This window comes from Pteropus alecto, unplaced genomic scaffold (assembly GCF_000325575.1).
Source record: "Pteropus alecto unplaced genomic scaffold, ASM32557v1 scaffold73, whole genome shotgun sequence".
NCBI lineage: Eukaryota > Metazoa > Chordata > Mammalia > Chiroptera > Pteropodidae > Pteropus > Pteropus alecto.
Window position 1 is genome coordinate 4,592,335 of NW_006436284.1, and position 25,809 is coordinate 4,618,143.

The 25,809-nt window shown below is 34.4% G+C and overlaps 1 protein-coding gene across 3 annotated transcripts in view; it reads right to left on the reverse strand.

Annotated features, from left to right (window-relative positions):
• Nucleotides 1-25,809, reverse strand: part of ARL15 (ADP ribosylation factor like GTPase 15) — a 379,382-nt gene that overhangs the window by 175,836 nt on the left and 177,737 nt on the right. For 2 of the 3 annotated variants that reach the window (XM_015589826.2, XM_025047216.1), the window contains exon 4: nucleotides 10,109-10,317. In XM_015589826.2, the coding sequence (XP_015445312.1) occupies nucleotides 10,109-10,317 (209 nt within the window). Of the gene's footprint in view, nucleotides 1-9,278; nucleotides 9,339-10,108; nucleotides 10,318-25,809 lie in introns of those variants that run through there. The other variant, XM_025047217.1, reaches the window with a different exon arrangement.

Below are 25,809 nucleotides of genomic sequence, written 5' to 3' on the forward strand. Positions count from 1 at the left end.
AAAGACTTAATACCATGAAGGAAAAAAAGCTTCTGGTAAAGTGCAAAAGAGATAAATATATTAATAAGAATGTTCTGTTAACTATAACAGGCTTAAGCAATCTGGTGATGTCACGTTTTACCTTAAAGTCTGTTTTCCCCTTTTAACCTAAAAAATGAGCCTAATTTGCTTATTAATAAAAAAGTCATTAAAAAGCCATTATTAAGGAAAAATAGAAAGATGTCTAAACTTGAGCTTTAATTAAAGAAAAACATCAAAGTAAATATAAAAATATGGGAAATTGTTATTTTTCATTGTCCAAAACATGCATTTTTACACTTATGAATCTCTACCCACACATAAAAATAATTTGATTATTTAAACTTAATTTTCCAATAAGTTTGACAAGTACCATTTTGAATGAAACTATTCTAGAACTGGATAAAATATAAATCTTTGTAATGAGAAAGATATTGTTTAAGAATTTATATTTTAGAAAATTAGGGTATTTGTCTAGACACAATGATTTGCTTTTTGCATGATAATAATAACAATAACAGTACTGATGACTACTTAGCTCATATAAATTATACTACCTCTATCTCAAGATCTTTTTTGGCTTATTTTTTTAGGATTCTTCTAATGATTATTCATTTTTCTCTTCAATGCAATATCTTTCTTTTACAGCACCATTAACAATTGTAATGCTCCAACCAGCTGTTCTCTAAGGGTTCCCCTGCCAAGCTCTTATTTTCATTTCATAATTTCTTTGTTTTACTTGTCTAAACTGTACACAAGTTACCCAGATTTTCCACTCTGGCCCATTTCAGTAAAGACTTGTTTTGGCTTGACGAATTATTAGTCATAGCTACAGTCTAAAAATAAATAATTTATTACAAATTCTACATGTTAAAATTATATTGTTCTATGTAACCTCCAAATTATTTTACAGTTTATATGCAGAGCCTCCTCCCCATAAGGCTTAGTTGGTTTCACTTATCATTTTTGAAAACAATTCCAGTTCTTTTTATGGAGCTACTTACTGTCTGAAAGAGCATGTTATTCTAAAAGCTGCCTAAAAGAACATTTTTTAAAGCCCCATAATCTTATTTCAGGTATGAAAGGAACTAAACACAATCTTTGTACACTGCTTAACACAATTGAATCTAGACGTCTGAATATGTTAAATTGTAAACCTAAAGAAAAGAAAGTGAAACTCTACTCGACTTTTCTTTTACAACTGAGTAGCAGAAAACTTTTTTTGATTAAAGATTTTTATGTGTTCAAATTTAGATTTCAGAATTTCCAGTAAAGAAGGTAATCCCTACTTCACTATTGGATACTGTGATAGCAAACAGCAAAGATCCTAACAGGCTAAGTCAGGAGGGAACTGTATGGTGTCTGCAAAGTGAGATGTTATTTTTGTTCAAAAGATTCTTGTACAGCATCTTGTTTACATTGAAAGTCTGTTATTGTACCTTCATTCAAAACCACTAGATACCCCTTTTCTTAAGCTATATATCTGATAGAGGTTAAATGAATATTTAAATAATAGAGTTGTTCATGACTAAATAAGGAGTACTACGTAAAGAGATGCTACTAAAGAAAGAAAAAAAAATGTGAGATTCTAGATACCACTAAACAAAAGGGAGATGAGCTTCTATAGACAGATTACTTGGGTGTGGATTAGTTCATTTCTACCAGAGCCCATCTATATTGGAAGAATGGAAGCTTCTGAAAGGCATTCAGTTGATTGTATGTATCACTGCACAGGTCTAGTTCACCATTTTCATCAAAGGCATGTGCAATTCATAGGTAAAGAAAAAAAATAAGATGGCAAGGAGAAAAATGCCTGTTTCTTTTCATCTCAAGATGAAAGTGAGTATCGTTCATTATGTGTTTTTGTTCTTATAGGAAGAACGTCAAAAATGTGTGATTTTCATACTAGTGCTAACATAGCAGAGCTTCTCAAAGACACTGCCAGAAATGGACTGACTGGTTTTCTTACCTGCTTGTTCCATACTTTAAGGATGTCTGCTTCATTATAAATCTTGCTGGTTCCCCAGACTTTCTGTAGTCTGGCTTTGCTGTGATTACTGGTCAAAACCTTTAATTACAGTATATAGTTTGTGCAGCTGCCTGGAAATTGGTCTCAGGGTCAGTGGCTCTTCCCGTTCCCCTCTTTCTATTCTTTTGAAGCAATATTGCTGAACTGAAGGCATTGTTCCAGCTTTCTGGTGTGCTCTGTCTGCTGCACACTATGAATAGCTTTGCAATCACTCTAGCAATTGGTTCTTCAACTGCCTTTAGGTTGTCAATTGTAATTCATTGGCTCCAGGCACCTTTTCTCTTTTCATTCTCTTGAAGTCTTTTCTTATTTAATTTGCAATAATATTAGGGAACGTCTTCTTCAGACTTGTCACTAATGTCTTCCTGATTATGAGGCTGGGTGTATATTTGACTATCATACATTTGCCTGTTAAAATGTTTCTCCGATTCCTTTACCTCTGACTTGTGATGACAATATTTGCAGCATCTTGTAAGAAATGTGGCTTAATCTTGAAGTCTTCTTTCTAAAGAATAATCTAAAGAATCCTCCTTAAAATATTATCATTGGAGTTAATTTATATAATTAGTTATAGTTATTTTTATGACTTCCCAAAGATATAATTTTTCATTTTCATTCTTCTTAAGCTTTCATATTTCCTGCCCATAATTATGCTCTATTCTTTTTTAGTACATAAAAATTATAAATTTGAGCTCCATACAGCTCAAATAGTTAACTAAGAAATAAAGAGTTTTGACTATTTAGAAATCAGTGCCTATGTTTTTAGAACTTTTCAGAAGACCTATACTACTTTTCAGATATCTTTTTAGAAATTTTATAAGAAGACATTCAAACTATTCAAAATGAGTTCTAATGCTTCTTCTGCATTACAGGAAGTTTATTTTTCTTTCGAGAACAGAATAAACAAACATATCCATATCCCTTGATCTACTACAGAAAAAAAAAATCTTTAGTGTATCATATCTTAAATCCTTAGTTCTGGATAAAATCCAGCAGATTAACCCCTCTCATTAGTCTCAGCCATCCCAGAGCAACCAAAGGTATTTTTAAGCAGACACTATGTAATAATAATAATGATAATAATTATCATAATGATAATAACTAACGCTTATTGTGCTTTTTATCTTCAAAGCACCTTACTGACATTAACTATGTGTCTATTTTGAAATTAATTTAACTCAACAAATGTTTTATTAAGCTTGTAAACTATGGAATGTGCAGTAACTGAGTTTTCATTTGCAGAATGAATGAATGAATGAAACTAAGGGCCAAGGAAATGATTCTGCAAACTTTGCCTCAGAATCATTTGTTGCTTTTGTTAAATGAGGGTTAATGAACTACTAATTTTTACAAAACACAAAACTGAAATACAGATATAAAGGGTGAAGTTCACCAATACAGCCACTCATATATATTGCTTCAAAAAGACCCAGAAAGAAGCAAAATGTTGTTTTATTTAAATATCTATAGAAAGTGTTAAATTTAGAATTTTAAAAACCCTAAGTTTCACTAATGTAATAAACAACTGTATTAATTACAAAGCTAAATTTGTTTTTATTAAATTGAATGCATTGCTTTAAAACCACTTCATTTATGTTCCCAGAGAGCTTCATTGTGTGCCAGCCTCCGCATGAAAAATGTAAACAGTAAAAGGCAGCTTGAGATACCAGCAGTTGAAATTAGCTCTATATAGTTAAAATATAGGCAATTTGTAGAAACATATTAGAGGAATATTACGCAGTCAAGACGTCCTGCCACTTTCTGTGAGGGATTTTGGGAAGAAAATAGTAGCTTGCTGTAAGCAAGTGGACGAACACAAATATAAATACATAAAAATACATGAAAACAAAAATTTTTAAGTACAGTAATTAACAGATTAACACTTTTTAAAACTATTAACACAGAGTTGTGAGGTTCCAAGTTCAGGTCTGATGTAGAGGAAAAGGAAAATACTTATATTCAAGGATAGAAACAGATGAGTCATATTGGGTAAAGAGGGTAAGAAAATCTGGATAAAGTTGATGGCATCAGGCCAGTAGGGAAGCATCTATGTTAAAACTCAGAGGTAGTAACTTATTCAAAGAACATACACTGAGCGCAGAGATACAAACAAGCTAAAATTCCTGTCCTTCAAGGATCTTACAATTTTGAGGAGTAGTCAGGAAAGTTAATAGGCAATTAAGCCTAATGTTATGATTAGGATAAGCCTCGGATGCCTTGGGAAGTCAGAAGGAGGGCACCTGGCTCAGCCGCGGGCGTTCGGAAATCTTGCCGTGACACCATAATCTTCAGGTGGTTTCCCCAAGGCAATAGGACAGTGTGTGGTAGATAAACATGAGTGAGAAAAGGGAATTCAGCGATCAAGTACATTAATATGTAAGATCCGTGGCATTTCATCTGATTCTAGAAGGAATTAGAAGATCATACTGGTTTTTGATATGAGTATCGTGAAAAATAGGGAAGAAGTCTGTTCTTTCTGGCCTGTGTAGAGGAATAGGGAGAAAGGGGGAATGATGGGGATGGAAACAACCTGGAAACTGAAAAAGCAGAATTGGTAGAATCAGGTACTGAAATGTCTGGATGTAGAAAGAAAATAAGAGTAAGAATTGGAAGCGATTCCAAAATTTTCCAGCTTTACATAAAATAAAGATATGCATGTAACTGAATTTCAAAAGCAATCGGGGTTTTATAAGAGAAAATAATGAATTCTTTGGGCATACATTGTTATATTTTCAAATGCATTACTTTGTTATTCTATCTAAATAATGTTCTTGATAGAATTGACCTTTCTTACGTAATATATTTTTTTAGTGGGAATTTATTAGCTTTCAGTGAGCAGGGCACATGTTCATAATATTGCCTGGTAGTGCAAGCACAAGTATACAAAGTTCCTTGAATGGTGAGATTACGTGGCTAGATTTAGAGTCAATGAAATCAAATATACAAATTAATTTTTTCAGAAAATGCATAGAAAAAGAAACAGTCCACGAATAAATAAAATATTCTGGCTGTTTTAGTATTCTTAGCTAAAAGTTATTGGTAATAACTTTAAAAATATATTTATAATAATGACACTATTGAAACGATTGCTATTTTAGCTTCTCTTGCAAGTTAGTAAACTTTCAGGAGATAACTGAGTCTTTTAGTGGAAAATTGACTTTCAAACCCTCTCATTGTTTCCTCAAGATTCAATTGTAACAGAGTAGTAGAATACATCTGTAAGGAATGGACAAAAAATAATTTGCATCTCATATCATTTTAGAATAAGTATACGTCCCATAAGGGAGTTTTCAAACTGCTCACACAATAGGTATGTACACTGCTCTATGTAAAATCAAATCAGTATTCTAAAATGCTGCCAAGAGGCAGATCAAGATACTTGGAAGACTCTTAAGATTTAAAGTATATGACACTTTACAATGATTATTTTACAAACACATGCATATTTCACTCCATACATAGAAAGTAATATTTAATTAAGCTAAGTATTTTATGTGATTTAAACAATGCTTTGCATATTCTAATAAAAGATTTGCCAAGTAAAATCAGATGATATTGGCTACTTCACAGAGCTACCAAAAAAGAACCGCACTACTGTCAAGCAGTATAAAGAAAATTAAACTAGAGTCTTATTATTTATAGATAAACACTGTCCAAAATTTCTAACTTTAAAAAACTCTCTAACCCTTTGTAGGAAGGGGAAAAAGTACACAATGTAGAAATATTTAGCGATAAACCAGTAATTATAATTAAGTGGAACAGTTAACACAAAACATATCCTAGCACTCTCTTCCAGTAAGATGTCTATAGACTAAAAAATGAAGACTAAATTATTCATAATACATTAAATATTAAAAGTATTGTTCAAAAATATGAATATAAACAATACAAAAGATGGTCTAAAGAGTAATGTTTATATCATGGAACTACTTGTAAATGCTCTTCTCAAATTTACATTATATTCTTTTCGAATAGAATGCCACATTCTATGTAAATCACACAGCAAATTGAATTACAGTTGCATGAAAATTGAGAAATGCCCAATCACAAATTTTAACTTTAATCTTGACATTCTAAATTGGAAGCTGGATTTTCCTGTGGTACAATTAATAAGCCATGGAACCAATAGAATCATTTGACCTTATAATTCCACTTCACAGATCTATGTTTCAGTTTTCATATTTCTTAATAGTTGCTTCAATAAAGAAATTGAAGAAATAGTTAAGACAGTATTTCTGAAAAAGTTAAATACTTTTAGGTTAAGGATGTGGACAAATATCAAATCAGATTATATTGCTGAAAGGATAAACTATTTCTTTCATGTTGACAAAATATGTGATTTTATAAGACATTGTAATGTCCAATAAAACGAAAATCAGATTTTGAAAAGCTAGGAGGTAAAAGAATCACGATCGGGAACTGTGTAGAGGGAAAATAGGATTACATTTATTGGCTACTATATTAACTTAACTTCTCATAAAATCCTCCTGATCTACTATATAACTTCAGAACTGAAGTATGCTCTCCTATGGGAGTTGTAAAATAAATTATATACAATTACGATTCAATACAAATAAAAAACCAACCTAATAGCCCTTAAGATAATTCTCATTGAAACTTTATCATTTGTTAGAGTAGAATTTTCCTAATGAATCAAATGGGCTACTTAACATAATTACGAATTTTTATGTTTTCCATAGAGAAACATAGTTGATTATGAGTAAATTCTGGAAAACTGTGCTAACTACACCTCCCCAAAGTGAATACAACAAACATCTGTTGCAAGAACTGCTTGGCTTTCAGACAGTATGTAAAGGGTGTTCTTTTTCCCAGTGTTTTGCTACTTAAAGAAAAAAAAAAACCAACACATGTTCCTACTATCAATTCTCAAAACATAAAATCTTAAAATTTGGGTACGTTACTAGGTATATTATAGAAAGAAAAACTGCAATGTACAAGACTCCACTTGCATTATAAAAGGGCAACAAAACAGTTGGGCATGTTGCCCTCTGTCTGTGTATTACGAAGTAATTTTAACCATTGTCTATCTTAGTTCTCAACACAAACATAGCGATGTTCATTGCATAGAGGAAGGAATTAAAAAATACATAACTCCCTGATTATTTTCCTCCTCTGTTGGAATCCCAGTGATAACTCAGGTTTCTCTTCTTTGAATTTCACTGGCTTCTATGGGATTCTAAACACATCTCCATCATAGAATCCTCATTAAATGACTAATGAATTCTTTAAGTTTTACTCCAGTGGCAGGATAAATGATTGCAAAATTTTACGTAATGCATTAAGCACAAAATGTAATAATTTCAGTGGGGTGGAGGAATCAATGTGCCTCTGTGACTCGTCTTTTCTTAACTACATCAAAGAATTGTTCAGTGCTTTTTTGTAAACTGAATGTATTTTCTTTGATTCTGAAAGAACAGAATTTTGCCTAAAACATCACCTTTTTGGCATTTGGAAATTCTACAAAGTGTACACAAATTAGCGGGTACAAATGAATAAAAATGTTTATAAGCAACAGAGCACAGAGCATATAAAACCTTTATGATAAGGAAAGAACAATAAACAGATGGCCACTTCTCAACATATTTCAAGTAACATGTAACTTTGCTCATTTTTCAGTCTCCTACCTCCTCTTCTACCCGTGCCTACTCCCAACCATTTTGAGGTTACTGTTTATTCAAAGTTTAAGATTCAGTTTCACAATTCCATTCTTATGCTAACACTAAGGTATTGATTAAATTCTTAAAACATTCCTGGGAATATTTCAGCAAGGCATCCTAACACCATACTGAAAAACCTTTGTCATTCAAGCAATGGGAAAAACTGGAAGTTTCCATTTCTTTTTCTTGCAAATCCAAAGTATGGGCACTCATTATGTTTCAACAACCTTCAAGATTGATAATGGAATTTGTCCAGGTATTTGATTAAAGCAGTCTAAAATGTTAACATGCACTTAGTATAGTATGTGTTTATAAACTCATAGGGAAAACGCTTTACTTAAAGTAGTCTTCAAAATGGTATTTATAAAATTCCATTACGAGCAAAAATTTTGAGGAAAATTAATTTTAAATTGATATAAAAAGGATAGTCAAAGTCACGTATTCTCCAGCATATACCAGTTTAGAATAATTTTCATATAATATCTATGATCACTGTACATTTATAGTCTGTCTTATTAAAAGATGAAGCGCAAAAAGGTATTTGCCCTTTTCCTAGGAGACAGTCAGCCAACACACACAACACATACTCTGAAGCAATTAATTGTTAAAGCTTCCTTTACTCACTCAGTGTCACAGTCTTTATTCCCTACGTAGCATTACCAAGAGTCATATGTTAGGTTTAAAGAACACATTAGTTTCAATTTTATGGTCTCTTAAAAAAAATATAGTTTCTTAAATTAAACAAATCTTTTCAGCTATTGCTCATAACTTGAATAAGGTAATTTGAAGTTATAATATCACTTGTATTATATTTATTTCATATTATGTGTTTTATTATATATGTATTACATATATTTGTATAAAATGTTATACTATCTATGTGTATTCTGTAATACATATATATATATTTCCTATAATGAACTCAGAATAACAATATTTTTAGCAAAGTACCTTATAATCATAAACTAATTTAACATGCATACTACACATCATTATATGCTTTAATTTATATCCATTCTACAGACAGAAAGACTGGTGCTGTGAATTTAAAAGATTTACCTAAGGTCAAGAAGTTCACCACGATTACAATACTGAAGATGTGCTCATAATGACTCTCTGACTAGATTTGTACTGCTATTTTTTTTTATCTTAATTACTTAATATTATCTATAAGGTATTTCGCAAAATCTAAAAAGAAAAAAGGTGCTAACTACTTAATGAATGAGGCAACTAAAGAAAGATATGAGCTCCATTTAATAAGAAATCCTTGCCTTTTTAAATATTTTTCTAAAACTTAAAATGAAAATTCTTTATGATACCTCTTTACTTAGTAATTTAAACTTCAAAGTGAATTATCCAAGTTAATCTCACTCATTTATTATAAAAAATTGCATCATTCCCATTTTAAAGGTAAGAAGACAGGCACAGGAATAAAGCGATTTACCCGTGGTTCCCACACTAAGAGTGAGGGAGGTCTGGAATTAGAACATGTCATGTTCTTGGTTTCTCATTCATTTTTCAAACGACGGAGCAATGTCATTCCAATTAGTCATCTTATTCCAAAGTCACTAAAGGAAGCACACAATTTTCTGAAGATGGGGGGAAAACATATCCTGAAAGTTCCAACGTAAAGGAACACATCAAAAGTTTTGATTTCACTGTACTTAGATTTAAATTCACTATAATTTAAATTTTGAAAAGTATTCACATATCTTATTACTTTAGTGCCATGAACCAGAAGCTTTGCTGAGAGACTGATTATTTGCCCAAAATTAACCTCATGCTTTCATAGGAGAGTTACGAGCTAAGAAATGAAATTAAACGAGAAAGGTAAAGAACGGGTCTATATTAAAACGTATTTGGTAGCATGGGACTTGAAAGATAAGACATCAATTTTCAGCCTGGCTGATTACAGAATAGGACCCATTGCTTCTGGTCAACAGTAAGCATTTCAGAGGGACAAGAACATAACATTTGAGGGCAAGTGATGCATGGTAATACGCACGATGCATTTCTTGAAAAGCTTGAGAAAAAAAGAACAAATTAAATAAGTTGGAAGGGTAAAAAAAAAAAAAAAAGAAATGTTAAATAACCAGGCCATTAGTCCTTTAAAATGATGAGAAAAATATTCAGATTAAGTCCTCTAACTTTTGCTAAACGGTTAAAAAAAAAATCTTTGCTCTCCAAGCAGGGTTAGGCATGTAAACAATAATTCCTATCAGATTGATACAGGCTTTTCACCTTCTAAGAAAACTAAGGTTTCATGTTGAAGAACAGCATTATCAGCATATGTCTAATTACAGGCATCTTTTTAGATTCCACTGTGGCAGCAAAAGTGCAACAAACAAGATAGACAAAGAGTTGTCATATTAATGAGACGTACCTCTTGTACTGATCGAGCAGCTGGCTTGTCTTGATGATTGGCCAATATTAAAAAGGGTAAAGTGCATAACTGTGGGTGTTGAAGAGCTGAGTGCAGTTCATTTCTAGCAGTCTCTAAATCATCTTCTGAAGAGGCACTGTCCAATACAAATATTACCCCTTGAGATCCTTGGTAGTAGCGGCTCCAGTATTTCCGGATATTATCAGCCCCTGTCAAAAACAAAACAAATTCTCTTTTTAAAAATAGCTTTCAGCAACTGAAAAATGTTCCCAGCAGTAATTCCTATTGGAAACCAATGTAGCTTTTAAAAATTAAGTGTAGAGGTTATGGTTAAGAACAAAGAAGTCATTAGAGCCAATAGGTAGATGTGAACTTGAAGGAGAACACATAAGTTTAAGAGTCATTCTTCATGCCTTTTTTATCATAACATGTAAGAACTGGGATAAATACTTCTTAAACACAAAAGAATGTTTTCGGATTTTGCTTAATAGTCCTAAATAAATGCCACTCTCAACGAATTGAGTTTAAACCTACCACAGAGAATAGCGTAACCTAGCTGCTCACCAAGGCGTCTTTCCACACCATTGACATTAGCTTGGTGAAATTTTCTCAAATAACCACTTGCTGGTCAGAACAGCCTTAATTTCACCTAGAAAGTTAAAACTGTATGTGTCAAAGTGCTGAAATTTATGATGAACTAAAATCTTGGCCCTTGGTACATCTGCATAATCCCACTTGGCAATGAGCACACTTATGGTCTTGAAGTAACCAGGTATATAAGAAGATCAGGTCATCCAAGGTTAAGTAACCTTAAATATGCAAAGACATGGGATATGAGCAGGGTTGATGCCTATCAGGTAGGGTCCAACAAAGAAAACAAAACAAATAGAAAACAAAATGAATCAAACAGAAAGAGAAAGGGCGGGGTGGGGAGAAGAGGGAGGGAAGGGAAGGAAGGAAGGAAATTTAATCAGATTGTGTGATGTAGGGAATCAGTTGCATAAGTGATGGTGGAACTGAGAGAACAGCAGGGGTGCTGAGATGAGCAACATCTTAGGTCAGGTTCCCTATATGTTGCGCTTGAGGTAGCATTCCTTGTATTTCTGATTACAGATAGAGTGCTGTCAGGAGAAATCAGGAGTGAAAGAATCAAGCTAGAATGGGAGAAGGAGCTAAGCAAAAACATGGTTTCAGAAATCTAGCTTTGGCTTGATCCAATGAGGAGCTCTAGAGTGTAGACTGAACTAGAGAACTTGTCTAGTCCAAAGGTAGAAAACTAGGCTATTATACCCCTGAATAGACACTGGCTATGAGCCACCCCTGGAGAACAGGAGGGGACTGGGGTATGATCTCATAATCTCCCAGATATGTTTGGTTGAGGCAATTACTGTCAGCCAAGGGCAAGCCTCTGGAGAAGGGTACAGGAGTGAGTCATTAGCAGCCAATACCCACAGCAGCTGGGAGATGGATGCACTGGCCCAGTAAAAGATATCTGGGTCGGATACCAACAGCATCTGCTACAGGCTACATCCAGACATTATCCATATGCTAGAGAACCATCCATAAGCTTGAGGAGCAGAAGTTGAGGCAGTGTTACCTGGTTGTGAATGCCGAAAACAACGAAAATATTGTGTGCATATGTATCTGTATATAAGATTATAATAAATTTTACTAACATAAAGAATGTGTAGCACACAATTTTTATAGAAGAATGCATGCAACATGCTTTACTGTAAATTCTATAGAGCTCATTAAATGCTCACAGAATGCTTTCATTGATTTGGATCAACTTTTGTATCCATAGCCAACCAATGGCTACAACTGACCAAGTGTGGTTTTGAAATAAATGTTGGTTGTGTTAAGTGTTTTACACATATCAACTCATTTGTCCATAACAGTCTCGTGAAGTAGGTACTGTTATCACTTTCATTTTATCAATGCAGAAACCAAGACACAAAACAAATTATAAAATGTGCCCAAAGATATACACCTAAAAGTACATTTAGGTCTAATGTGATTGAAATGGAAGGATCATTGACTAGAAAGATGATGAAGCTAAGTAAAGAATTCTACTACCACAAAAGCTAACAGTGAAAAAAAGGAACCTGTTAAAATAAAATGTACCCAAGTGCTTATATATTAATGCTTATAGTGGGAACATGTCCAAGAACACTTCCCAACCAATTAATTTAATGAATAGTATTATTAAATACTTATTCTATATGAGTCACTGAGACCTATAATAAATATTTAGAAAGCCATTATTCCTCTTAGCTCAAATCTTCAAATCCTGTAATACTAAGTAGAATAAGGCCACAGCACTAGAGGGTGTCTAGAGAGCCAAGTGCAAAGAATACTAGTTGCATGCTTTAAAGGAAGTTGTCCATTGGGAATACATGGAATATGCTAGAAATCCAGTTTGTGAGGTCATCTCTTTCAATAAGAAAGTTTATTGTCATCTATCGCATTAAGGAGCACATAAGTCTAATGACTATGTTGGTAGATGAAACAAACCCAAAGGGAAATACCATAATTTTAAAAAGTGTCCCTTATATGACATAATAGATGAATAATACATTATTATTCATCAAGAAAAGACCCTTTTCTTTAATCTCCTGCTACATAGTCATCTACCTGATCTTAGCATTTCTAACTTTCATCACAAACACTGAGCTTGAAATTCCAAATTCCAGTTCTCCTGCATGAAGGTTTTAGTCAGATGCAGCCTAAACCCAGGTTGGGGCTGAGGACACAAGCAGTGGGGTGAAGGGTGGTATACAGTTGCTTAGTCCAGCTGAGTGGATCTCAGTTTAGTCACCAGATTAAAATGAGAAATAGATGTGTCATCAACCCAGCTGCCAGGTGCTTTGAGAAGTGAGCCTGAGAAAATTAGTAACACCTGTTTGATGCCCACATCCCAACATTCCTAACCCATAAACCAAATCCAGAAGGAGTAACACATGCACAGGACATCATATCTAATGACAGTCTGAGACCACTCTTATTCTAATGACTGAAAATTGTGTCTTCTGGGTTACTTAAATGAACAATTGTTAGATAAAAAGGTTAAACATCAAACTCAAACCTGGTCTATATTTCACACATTGAGATTAAAAAACAAATGGGATAATCTTACCAGTAGGGATGCTGGGTGAAGGGTGTCACCAAATATCCTAATTACTCAAGGTCCAATAGTGCCTTACTAACAGTTCATTCTGAGAGCCAATCAACCAGGACAGCCTGGTTCAAGGTACCAGAACAAGAGCAAACAGGAGCATGATATGTCTTCACTGTGCAGGTTCATTTCTATGGCATACTATGGACTTCGACAACACCCCAACATCATTCATTCACTCATTCATTCATTCATTCATATCACAGATATCTACTGAGCACCTGGCAGCATCTTAGATGCTGGGGACAAGGAAACAAAACAGAACAAAATTACAGTTTCCATAGTTCTTACATTCACTACCAGCAGAGTCAGCCTGACATTATAGAGGCTAAAATCCCAGTCTCTCTCTCTCTCTCATAACAGAGACATTATAATTAAATTCTGATGCACTGAGACTCAACAATAGTCTGCTGGGAACTTTTGAAAAAGATTTTGCTCCTCAATAAAAAGAAAGATACCTAAAGAGAGTTGACTCTCTCATCTAGCTTTTAGATTTCATAGGTGACCGAGTGATGCTCTGAACAGCAGTAGTCATCTAACGACCTTGAAGGAGACATAAGATGTCAGAATGAGAAGACAAAGCCTGGGCCCTTGAGAACACTCCTGAGCAGCAGAACTAACCCCCTACAGTATAAGGACTCCTTACTCTGCAAACACAGTAAATGCCCACCATTCGAGCCAATTTTAGAAGATTATTTTATTTGCAGCCCCCAACATGCTTATTTCCCTCATGTTAAACTAAAAGGTTATGAATAAGTTTCTTAAAGGAGTTGCTCTTTAAAAGATGAATCGATAAGCTAAAAAATAATAAGGATATGCAGGAGTCAACAATAAAAACAGTTGCTCAAAGCTGTCTCTATGGAAAATCTGATACCCAGACCAAAAATGTCCAATTAAACATTTTATGATGAAAAAAATATTCTATATTGGTACTTTCCAATATGGTAGCCACTAGCTACATGTGGCTACTGCATATTTGAAATGTGTCCAGAGCGACTGAAGAACTAAATTTATTTTATTTTATTTGAATTTACTTAAAGTCAAAATGCCCGTGTGACTAGTGGCTACTGAAATGAACAGTGTGTTCGAGGTATTTCAGTAACTTAGTCATGACAGGAGCGCTAGAAACCACTAAGACAGGAGTAGTTACAGAGATCTAATCTTATCTCTAAAAGGAAAAGCATGTAGCCTTGCTGGTACAGGAACAGGTGCAGCTACTCCTGTCCAAAGGTGGTTTGCAAAGGGCTATGCAACAGGCTAACCAGGATGAGGGTCTCCAGGGCTGTCAGCCATGCTGTGAGAGCAGACGAGGTCAAGATTAGAAGCCCAGACTGTCTCCTCTTTCCATCCTCTTACCACAGTCCTAAGAAAATGAAAGACAGTAAGGATAATTTCCCTCTGGAAAACTTGATGGGATTGGAGGCCCATAAATGGAGCCTAATTTGGAGAACTTGAATGGTAAATAGGTTTTTAAATCTTAGAGAAGGATGTATGCTCATAACAAAGATTACTTTGGTAGTATTACCTTAAGAAGAACGGTTCCCAGCATGGGGAGAAAATGTTTGAAGAGCAGGAGATGAAAAGGAGAAGTGAGAGAAAAGTAATAATTTCAAATTCATTTTTATCCCTCCCATCTATGGAATCTCAGTCTATCTAATTGGTAGTTCTCTTGATTCTTTTCGTCTTCTGTAAAACAGACTCAATCTGTTTTTAAAAACTGAAATACTAAGGATTCAGAAGGACTAATGTACATATCTAAACTCAAACTTTTATTATGAACTTCCCACACATGCATTCACTCACACACAAAAAGCCAAAATATCTCAAAGTAAATTAAGCCCTCCCTAAATGGTCAATAAAAAGTATAAAAACATAAAGATTAAAAGCCAAGTTCTCTGAAGAGAGGTATGTTATCTTGTTTTGTTTTTCAAAGAGTCAAAAAACACTAGAAAATGAAAGAATTGTTAGAAAATGGGAACCAGAGAGTTCTTTATGAAAAACAAAAATTTGTTCTGCATGATAGAACTACCACTAAACTAAACTGTTTTGCTGGAGGAGACCAATGTCCTCAGACTCAGAGTGGTATCTGCTGTAAACATCCATACTGGAAATAAAAAATGATTAACATACAGTCACCATCTACCACCCCCACAGATACATACCACATTACACTAACCTTGTAAGGTGTTTATATATACATCATTTCATTTAACCTTTTAACATTTATTATCCCCATTTAATAGATGAATAAATTGGGACAAAAAGGGTAAGCACTTTGCTCCACATCCAGCTAATAAATGGCAGATTTACGCTTCAAATTTCAGACTCTCCCAATGAAGTGGGAATGGATGGAATGTTCTATGTGAATGAATGGCTTTAAAGAATGGTTAAGATTAATATTGGGGAGGAAAAATATTCCAATGGGGAAGGAACAGGTAGGAGCATAAGCTAAGAGAAAATTAGGAAATGGGTGGGTAGTGGGACACAGTGAAGAGAATAAGCATGAAATATGAAGTCTGAGCTATGACAAGTAAATGGCTAGTGTGAAACAGAATCTGGATGGCTTTATAAGCTAAGCAGAGTTCTGGGCTTGATGCAGCAGTTAGTGGAGAATTATTACAGAGCCCCGAGGCACTCTACCGGGTCAGTCTTGTCTTAAGAGCCCTGTCTACTACCCGTTGCCTGTTAGCACTTATGGTAGACAGTACTACCTACCCATACCTGAGATTCTTCCAGTCCCAAACAGCCAAGCCTCCAGAGTTCATAAACCTTTGAAATGAGTAAACAAATATCCTACATGCTACTAGACATATGGCTAACTGCATAGCTTGAAAAGACTTGTTTATTAAGGTATTTCTATATTTATGAGAAATCTACCATAAGAAATGTGTGGGGAAGGAAAAAAAAGAATGTTCTTCCTTCTTCCAAAGGCAATAAGACTGACTCTCAGCAAAGGAAATACAGCTTCTGCCTATTTTGGATTCCTCCTGTGCAAATGGTTCATGTGACAGGTGAATGCAGGAAATACAAGTGGCAGGAAATAACAAGTGGAAAGGAGACTGGGAAAGAGACAATCTACAAAAGGAGAGTTCTCCAGCCAGCTACTACTGTGGGTAATCTGAGTTTAATCATGCTGGAACTGGAAGCCAGGCATTGGGAGATGAAGCGGTTGGGTCTTTATCCACCTCCCTCCCATTAGTGGTTGTCTGAGGGCTGTTTAGGAAGGCCAGGCATGAAATTCCCAGCATATCTGGCTTGCTCAAGGCATTCATGCAAAGCAGACTCTCACAGCCAAAGAACTCTACCAGGTAAAGAATTCAAGGTACTAGCTGTTGAAAGTCAGTCTGGTGCCTGTGAAAATGGGGTTATGAATAAAACCTCTTTCAGCCACACCCTCCCCCCAATAGTTTATTTAGTGTCAATTTAGGCTATCTGACCAGCTGTTGGCTCAGAAGTAGACAGCACAAAAAACACAATCATTATTATGTGGAAGTAAAGTATTTTACTTTACTCCAGGAAGCCGAGGAGATCAACAATATTTTCATAATTATAAGACATTATTTGCTATCATCACAGTGTTGACATTGTCACTGATGGCGCAAAGCAAGGGAGAACAAAACTGCTGGTAATTTAGCACAAACAAAGGTACTGGCATCAGACTAGCAGTCACAGTATTCTAGACTACCATATGTTTGCGATGTGAAAAAAGTCAGTTTCACCTAAGAATAAACTTAATAAAGCAGGAAAAATTTTTAGTTTTATTAAATTAGTTCTTTAACATGTCTTTTTTGATATTCTGTATAACTTAAATGAGAAGCAGGAAAAAGTATTTTTGCTACATACCGAAGCACATGGTTGTTTTGAGGGAAGTACTTGGGCAACTGAGTTGTGAGCTAAACTAGTCATCTTCCTTTTCATAGAATTCCATTTTTACTGGAAATTTTAACTTACAAACTATGATTACTCAGGCTTGAGTATTTGATAGACATTTTCTCAAAAATGAATATGTAAGCCTGTAACTTTAAAGAAAATAATTGACAATATTTGTTGTCAATGATATAATTTATTTTCAAACCAAAACTAGAATTCTAGAAAACTTGTTTCTGCCTCTGGGATCTTGACAGCTTCTCAGTGATGAGATTGGTGGTGATATTAACAGATAAATATTTATAATGAAATGTGTCAACATTTGGAAGATCTACATAACTTAGTGAATCAATACTTCCAAATGACCAATGCATGATGGCACATGACCAGGCATAGGTAAACAGTACACTCAATGTACAGGACTCATCAATGGGTATTATATAACTGTATACAAAAAGTTCATTGATGTGCTTTTCAGATTCTGTATTGCAAATGACCTTTAAGAAACTACCACTTGTTGAAGAATTTCAGTGGAGTATCGAAGAAGACTATCAACAATTATCTGAAATGGCTATTAAAATACACCTCCCTTAGTCTCAAACAAAGAGGTCCACACCAAGATATATCATAATTAAAATGCCGACAGTTGAAAGCAAAGACAGAATCTTAAAAGCAGCAAGAGAACAGCAGTTATTTACCTACAGGGAAGCTCCCATAAGACTGTCACCTGATTTCTCAACAGAAACTTTGCAGGCCAGAAGGAATTTCAGGAAATATTCAAAGTGATAAAAAGCAAGGACCTACAATCAAGACTGCTAGTCCTACAACCAACTCTACCCAGCAAAGCTATCATTTAGAATTGAAGGACATAAAAAGCTAAAGGAGTTCATCACCACCAAGCCAGTATTACAGGAAATGTTGGAGGGACTTCTTTAAGAAGAAGAAGAAGAAAAAAAAAACCATAAAAAAAAAAAAGGAATAAAATGACAATAACTACCTATTTATCAATAATTACTTTAAATATAAATGGATTAAATACTCAAATCAAAAGATATGGTGGCTGAATGGATAAGAAAATAATCCCCTAACATGTGCTGCCTACAAGAGACTCACTTCAGATCGAAAGATACACACAGACTGAAAGTAAAGAGATAGAAAAAGATATTTCATGAAAATGGAAACAAAATATCTGGGATAGCAATACTTACACCAGACAAAATAGACTTTAAAACAAAGGCTATAACAAGAGACAAAGAAATAAATACCACTTCTGGATATTTATCTGAAGAAACGCAAAATAATACTTTGAAGGGACATATGCATCAATATATATAAGGTATAATATCAATGCATATAAGGTACATAAATAAAAGCCCTTCAGGAGTCTCAGTAAATTTTAAGGGACATATGTTCACTGCAGTATTATTTAAAATAGATAAGATATGGAGGCAACCTGGGTGTCCAACAATGGATAAATGAATAAAAAAGAAGTGGCACATATATACGATGGAATATTACTCAGCCATAAAAATTTTTTTAAAAGAATGAAATCTTGCCATCTGAAACAACATGGATGGACCTAGAGGGTATTGTGCTGAGTGGAATAAGTCAGAGAAAGACAAATGCCATATGATTTCACTTACATGTGGAATCTAAAGAGTAAAATAAACAAACAAAACAGAACCAAACTCATAGATACAGACATTTTGAAGGTTGCCAGATGGGAGGGGGTTGAGGGGTAGAGGAAAAAGGGGAAGGGATTAAGAAGTACAAATTGGTAGTTACAAAATAGTGATGGGCATGTAAAGTATAGTGTAAGGAATATAGCCAATAATATTGTAATAACTGTGTACGGTGTCAGATGGGTACTAGATTTATCGGTGTGATCATTTTGTAAGTTATATAAATGTCTAATCACTATCTTGTACACCTAAAACTAATATAATATTGTATGCCAACTGTAATTGAAAAATAGAATTATTTTTAAAAAATATATAAAATATATCTCCCTTTTCAAATTTCATATCTATGTGAAGCTGGATATTTTTTGTTCTAACCCTCAAACATATAGCATCAGATTAAATGTAGAAGCAGCTAAGAGAATACAGTCCTGTTCCACTAAACTAGACATTAAAGAGATCCGCCATTCTTCTCAAGTATTTTTGTTTTGGAAACTGTTACTTTTCATAAAAACATGTTTTTACACTGATGTGTAATGGATTTATTGTTACTTTTAAAGGAATCTAAAAATATATGTTTTAAATTTATCAGCTTTAATTTCGAACAGCAAATATCAATACATATTAAGTACACAAATAAAAGTCTTTTGGGGGGGTCTCCATTAATTTTAAGAGAATAAAGGGCCTGAGACTCCATAGAGTTTTTAGAATTGTAGATACTCATTATCTTTTATATACAAAAGGTATCATAAAGGTTTATTAAAATTTAGGCACGTCATTCCAGTGGGAATAAAAGTGTTACACTGAACTATCTTTTCTCTCACCCTATCTCCTGTCCAAAGATAGGACAACTAGAGTTGGGCGTGCCATCGCACAATTAAGGTCTATACAGGAATCACATTAATCTCCTTGGTCTCAATATTTGGTCACATGCTTTAGAGACCAGAGGAATTATTCCGATGTAGGTAGGCGAAAATATCTAAACTTCAAATGGCACACTTCCAGGAGACTCTGCAGCAGGTGGTTCTCAGCCTACCGTTTACAAATTTCTGAACACTACGCAACATAATACACCAATTGCCCTCTTCTTACCTTATCCTCCCCTCGACAAGTATTCTGGATGTCTGTGTTACTCAGAACGCAATGTTATATTATTACTTTTTAATGTCAAGTCCCAACAACTGTCCTTGAGGACTATGCCTACTATCTGATATCTGCCCTTCACATCCTCATCACATTCCATCTGGATCACAAGAACGGCCTTCTAACTGGTTTCCTCTCTTCTATCCTAGAAACAATTTGATTAAATTACTAATATTTGTCCAGAAAACTAGCTCAAGTTCTACCACCATTCTGCTCAAAAATATTAATTGTCTATAACTGAAATTCCTAAACTACTTGATTTAGCATTTACGGTTTTCCAAGATCTGGCTCCTATTGGCCATTCCCTGTGCATCTCTCCATTACTCTCCTTGCCACTTTTGCTCTCCTGCATCACATCCGGCCTTTTCACGGTCATGTTTTTGGTTGTGTTATCCCCTCTGCCTGGAGTTCTACCATGTCGGTTCTTCCCTAGCTCTTGCACATTCAAACCACAGCATGCCCTTCAAGTGCCAGATCAAACATCACCTATTCCCCCAAGCCTGCCATGATCTTCCAACTAAAACTAATTTCTCAAAAATGTTTAATCTATTTCTCTTAGTTCTGCTTTTCCACTTTGTAGCAATGTTATCGTGATTGAACATTTTATCTTTGTGACTAGACTAAAAGAGCTATATGGGAGTTTTGTGCATTTGTGTGGCTAGTTCATCTCCATACTCTGAATGCATCCAACACAAAGTCTTACACATAGTGGGAACTCAATCATTATTCTTTCTGTGAACTGATTAATCTTTTATAAAATATTTATTCAGATTTCTCAAATGAAGAATGCAGAATTTACCTAACAAATCATTCCATGATACATAAATAACCTATCTTTTTGGTTGATAATCATAGTTTGTTGGTTTACCATTATTAAAATGTAATTTTTATGTTTCTGGCACATACTCAATTCTGCAAATTTCTCACCCAACATCTAAAATTGAAAAAAAAAATGTTAAAACACATAAGCAATAAAACTTAATTGCTTAGTCTTTCTCAGAGTTCTGCCTTAGTATTTGGAAATGTGCAGCCATAATGCAGCATGTGCTAAGCACCGTACTAAGAACACAAAAGCTTTATCCTCTGTCTTTGTGATCTTATCCTATTGGTGACCCTTTCGCCTATCCTGATACCCAACAGAACAAGCAGCCACAAGAAATGAAAAGCATGACAAGAAAAGCTGTTCTGGACAAATGCTCCTTTTCATGCTCCTGTAAAAGTCAAGGCCTGAGTTCCTTGAAGACCCACAAACTCCAACGTGGTCACAATTTGCATAGTTCTAAATGTTTACAAAACATCAAATTGCTGAACTATTGGCATAACACAAAAAAGCAAAGTGCATCTGTAAGTATTCTGGAAAATCTAGTGGCTGGACTAGAAAAGCTAATATGGGTACAATTTTTTTGGAAATTGCTATTGACCAAAGCAACAAATAGGTAAGGGCCAAAAGGGGAATCTTCTGGCTGAAGTGGAAGGTGTTTGTTACATACGCAAGGTGAAATAAGATCTTTTAACACTGTGAAAACGCTATAGCATTCTAGCACAGCTTGCCAGTTCTCCCCTACCAGTATTTCTTTTTTATTGTAAACTTTAACTTACAACTGTGTGCCAAAATTGACAGGCATAACATGAAGTTCTAGATTAACACAAATTCACAGCCCACCGAAAATTTAAAACAATCTAATATCTCCTCCTATATAGCAATAAAGAATAGAGTCACAGGTTATAAGCTTGACACTCGAAGGTAGAATATTAGCCTTTCGCTTCTAACTGCAATTTCTCTTCTGTGACTAATGTGACCTCAAAACAAGTTATTATATAACCTACTCATGTTATAAAACCTTAATAGAATTCTGCTTGGTCTACAGTATTTATTTGATTCCACCCATATTTACCCTTTCTTCTTTTAACACTCTCTATATCATTCTTAATGAAAATGCTTATCACAAATCCAAAGGGAGATTTAAGTTTTTCTTCATGGACTATTCTTTTTGTTCTATTTGTTGTCACTTTATTGATTACAGAGGTACAGCCAGGATCCATGTTTAGGCTTAAGCATAAAATAATGAATGGCAAAGGAACAGACTAGATATTAGGGAAATGGCGGCAATGTTTAATTTAAGCTTACATACATTATAATTTGAATTAGGTAATTGTACAAGTCGATGTACTTTACAACTCATAAATAAATGTGAGCAGCTATCAGCTTAGGGATCAGATGTGTTCCAAAATCTTCAGAATAGAAAATGTCTTCAGAATTTAGTACAAAATTCTGCTTGATAACAAGGTAATGCACTGGAGTTGGGTTCAGTCCTGATGGCAGGCTGGCTCTGACAGTAGAGTGATTAATAATAACATGGACTCTGAAGTCAGACTCACTGGGTTCAAAACTTAGTTCTACCACATGTCATCCTAGTGACCTTGGTTAATAAGGTCAATTTTTCTAAACCTCAATTTCCTTTTCAATAAAAGAGAGAACATAATAATAGGTACCCCATATGATAATAGGGATTAAATGAGATAACTCATTTGACAGTGTTTTGAATATTCTAAATGTTCATTAAGTGTTAACTATTATTTTCTTGTTATTGTTTCTATTATTATTTGACTACCATTTAAGCCTATAACTTATTGAACAACTAAACTAACCTTTGTTCTAAGGCCTGAAGGTAAAAATCTACCAGGTACTGAAAGGAACACGCAAAGGAGAATAGGTTCTTCTACAATTTCCAATAAAGTCAATGTTATAAAAAATAAACCAAGTTTTTAACTTGGGGTAAACCCTGACTTCTTTTCTAGTAACTTTCTGCTATATCCTGTATTTTCCTTAACCTCTAGTACTTTATATTTCTCAATTTCTCCCTTCCCCATTGCTGTCCAGATTTCTTCTCCCCAACACCAAAAAAGAGATTTCTCTTCTTTGGAAGAATATGTATGTTCCTTCAGTACTGATGTCTTCAGCTAGATTTTTAAAGAAACATCGTGATTAATCAATTTAAAATTAAGGTGACACTCATACATTTTACATGAAAAACCCCAATTGATCCCTAATACAAACCGATTTTGTGTGCATTAATGTTGCCTCTAAGGCTGACATATGGTATACATACACATACACACAAAGCTATTATTACACTTTATATTTCTCTTCCTTTTGTTATAAGCACATAGATGATCAAAGATCGGTGCATTTTTTCAGCAGTGCACATGCTGCAGTATAAGAGCTGAGGAAGTATGGGTTAAGGCCGGGCTACCAGTTCTAGGCAAGTGTTCTTTTTTTCCCACCAAGGACTACTCTTAAGGAAACTGTAGTTGACTATAAATAGAAAATAAAGCAAACATACAAAATTCTTGCAACTGTTTATAATCCACTTTCTCACAGCTTTTTTGTAGCTTTCATGTAAAAATACCAATTTCACCAGGTACTATCTCGATAGCTCCACTAACAATTTGCTAAAAATTCCCAAGATCTTCCTTACTGGGAGTGTTTACCACTGTGTCTCCAGGTGTCTATGCAGACTCTGGCACAGGGCAGGCACTCAATATTTGTTGACTAAGTCAATTAATAAGTGAATGAAAGAATATGTCAATTATTTGCCCTTGGATTTGAGTATAAGCAGTCTCATATTTTTATATAGTCTAAAATACCCTTCCCCACTCCCTCACTTTCTTTCATAATTCTTTTCTGAAATATTCCTCTTCTCTCTGAGCTTCCTCCTAAAGCAGGCTGTCCTTTTTTCTGTTCTCTGAAGTAAGCTTTCCCTGTGGCCATTATCAAGGGGATGCTAGTGACATAATCACTCCACTTCATACAATCCCAAATGAATAGTTTCCATAACCAAAGCTGAATGAATCATTAAAATGTTATCTTAAGGTAATCTGAATTCTCATTTTGTACAATTACTATATGTTAAAAACAAGATTAGCCCACTACATCACATATTACTATAAAAAATAGATGTCTTCACATGTAACTAATCATTAAAACAATAATTGCCAACCTTCTGTTTTTGATGCAATGTATGGGATATCTCCAATTATCTCGAGAGGCAAGTGGAGCTTTCAAAAAAAAAATTAATTTTAATTAACTTAAAAAATATAAGTGTGTATAGTCATCCAGCACTAGGGAACAGAAAGGTGCACAAAATAGAAAAGATTAGGTATCAGTGCACTAACCAAAGGAAAGGAAACTGAGTTTGAAACATTGCCTGATGTTAAGCACCTTCACTTCCAAATACAGTTTTCCATGAAGATCCCATTCAAAAGAAAAGAGGGAGCCAGTGCAATTTAAATGATACTAAGCCTATTGTCTAATTTTTATTTAGATTGGGATAGTTAAAGAATATATTTGGGGACAAAAAACAGACTACATGAGAAGAAACATTTATTGGGTATCCAGTAGGGTTCCACAATGTTGGATTTTCTTAAAGCTCTGATATTAGATTAGGACTTATTTTCATAGCTAATGAGTGCCCTTTCATGCCCTTATTCTAGATAGATGAAAGCAATTACAGAGTAGACATGTATAAAAGTATGCTAATCTGACATAGGATCACTGTCCCTAAAAAAATATTTTCAACACACATTTATCCTAGACTTGTTGCTATTTTGAATAGTTTCTCTTATATACACGTAACTAAACCAAACACACACAAAAAAATTTTAGAGAGTAAAAAGCATATTATCCATCCATCCCCCATTTTTTGGTTTATATCCTTCAAGATTTATGTCTTCTTTAATTAGAAAAATGATGGTCTTGCTATAAACTACATTCAATACACACACACAAACACACACATACGCACACACACACACGGAGTCTTAGTACACAAGTCAATCTAAGGTTATATATATAAAGTTATATAAGATATAAGGTTATATCCATCCTTGTAAATTATCATTCCTAAGCAACTGTTTATGCAGAAAAGTAGAAAGTAGAAAAGGAATGATGCATATTATATTTCTATAAAGCCAGGAACCATATATCTTTCTTTATACCTGCAATGGAGTCATAGTCATTCAGTAAATGATTTGGATCTACATGAGAAAGGTATATACAGAAAGGTATATTCTGTCAAGAAGAGCTCATGGTCACCCCAACGTAAATAATCAAGGTCACCCCATGTAAATAACCAAAGTCTCCCAGAAATGTTAACAGTAACGCCTTAATGTTTGTGGCAGGCAGCCTCCAATGATCTCCACCTCTTGGTACTGACACTTTTGTGCAATCTCTCCTTGAGTGTAGTCTGGCCTTGTGCTTTTACTTCCAACCAACAGAATGGCAAACGCAATGGCAATGTCACTTCTGTGATTAAGTTATAAAACATTGTAACTTCCATCTTGATAGCAGATTAGCTCTATTGTCTCCTTGGTTTGGACACTTTTATGAAGAGAACTGCTATGTTGGAGAGGTACATGTGGCAAAAAATTGAGGACATACCCTGGTCAACAGCTGGCCAAGAAATGAGGCCCTCGGTCTAACAATCTCTAAGGAACTGAAATCTGCTAAACAAAAATGTGAATTTAGAAGGCTGAATAATACTCCATTATACAGATATACCACATTCTGTTTGTCCATGCATCTGCCGATGGACATTTTGGTTGTTTCTACTTTTTGACTACTGTGACTACAGTTGCTATAAATATTGCTGTACAAGTTTTTATTTGAACACCTGTTTTCAGTTCTTTCGAATATATACCTAGGAGTAGAATTGCTGGATCATATGGTAATTCTATTTAACTTATTAAGGAAAAATGTGTATGCTTTCCTTTAAGTCTCTAAGTTTAGAGTAAATTGTTACACAGTAATAGATAACTAATGCAAAGTTAAAAATAAA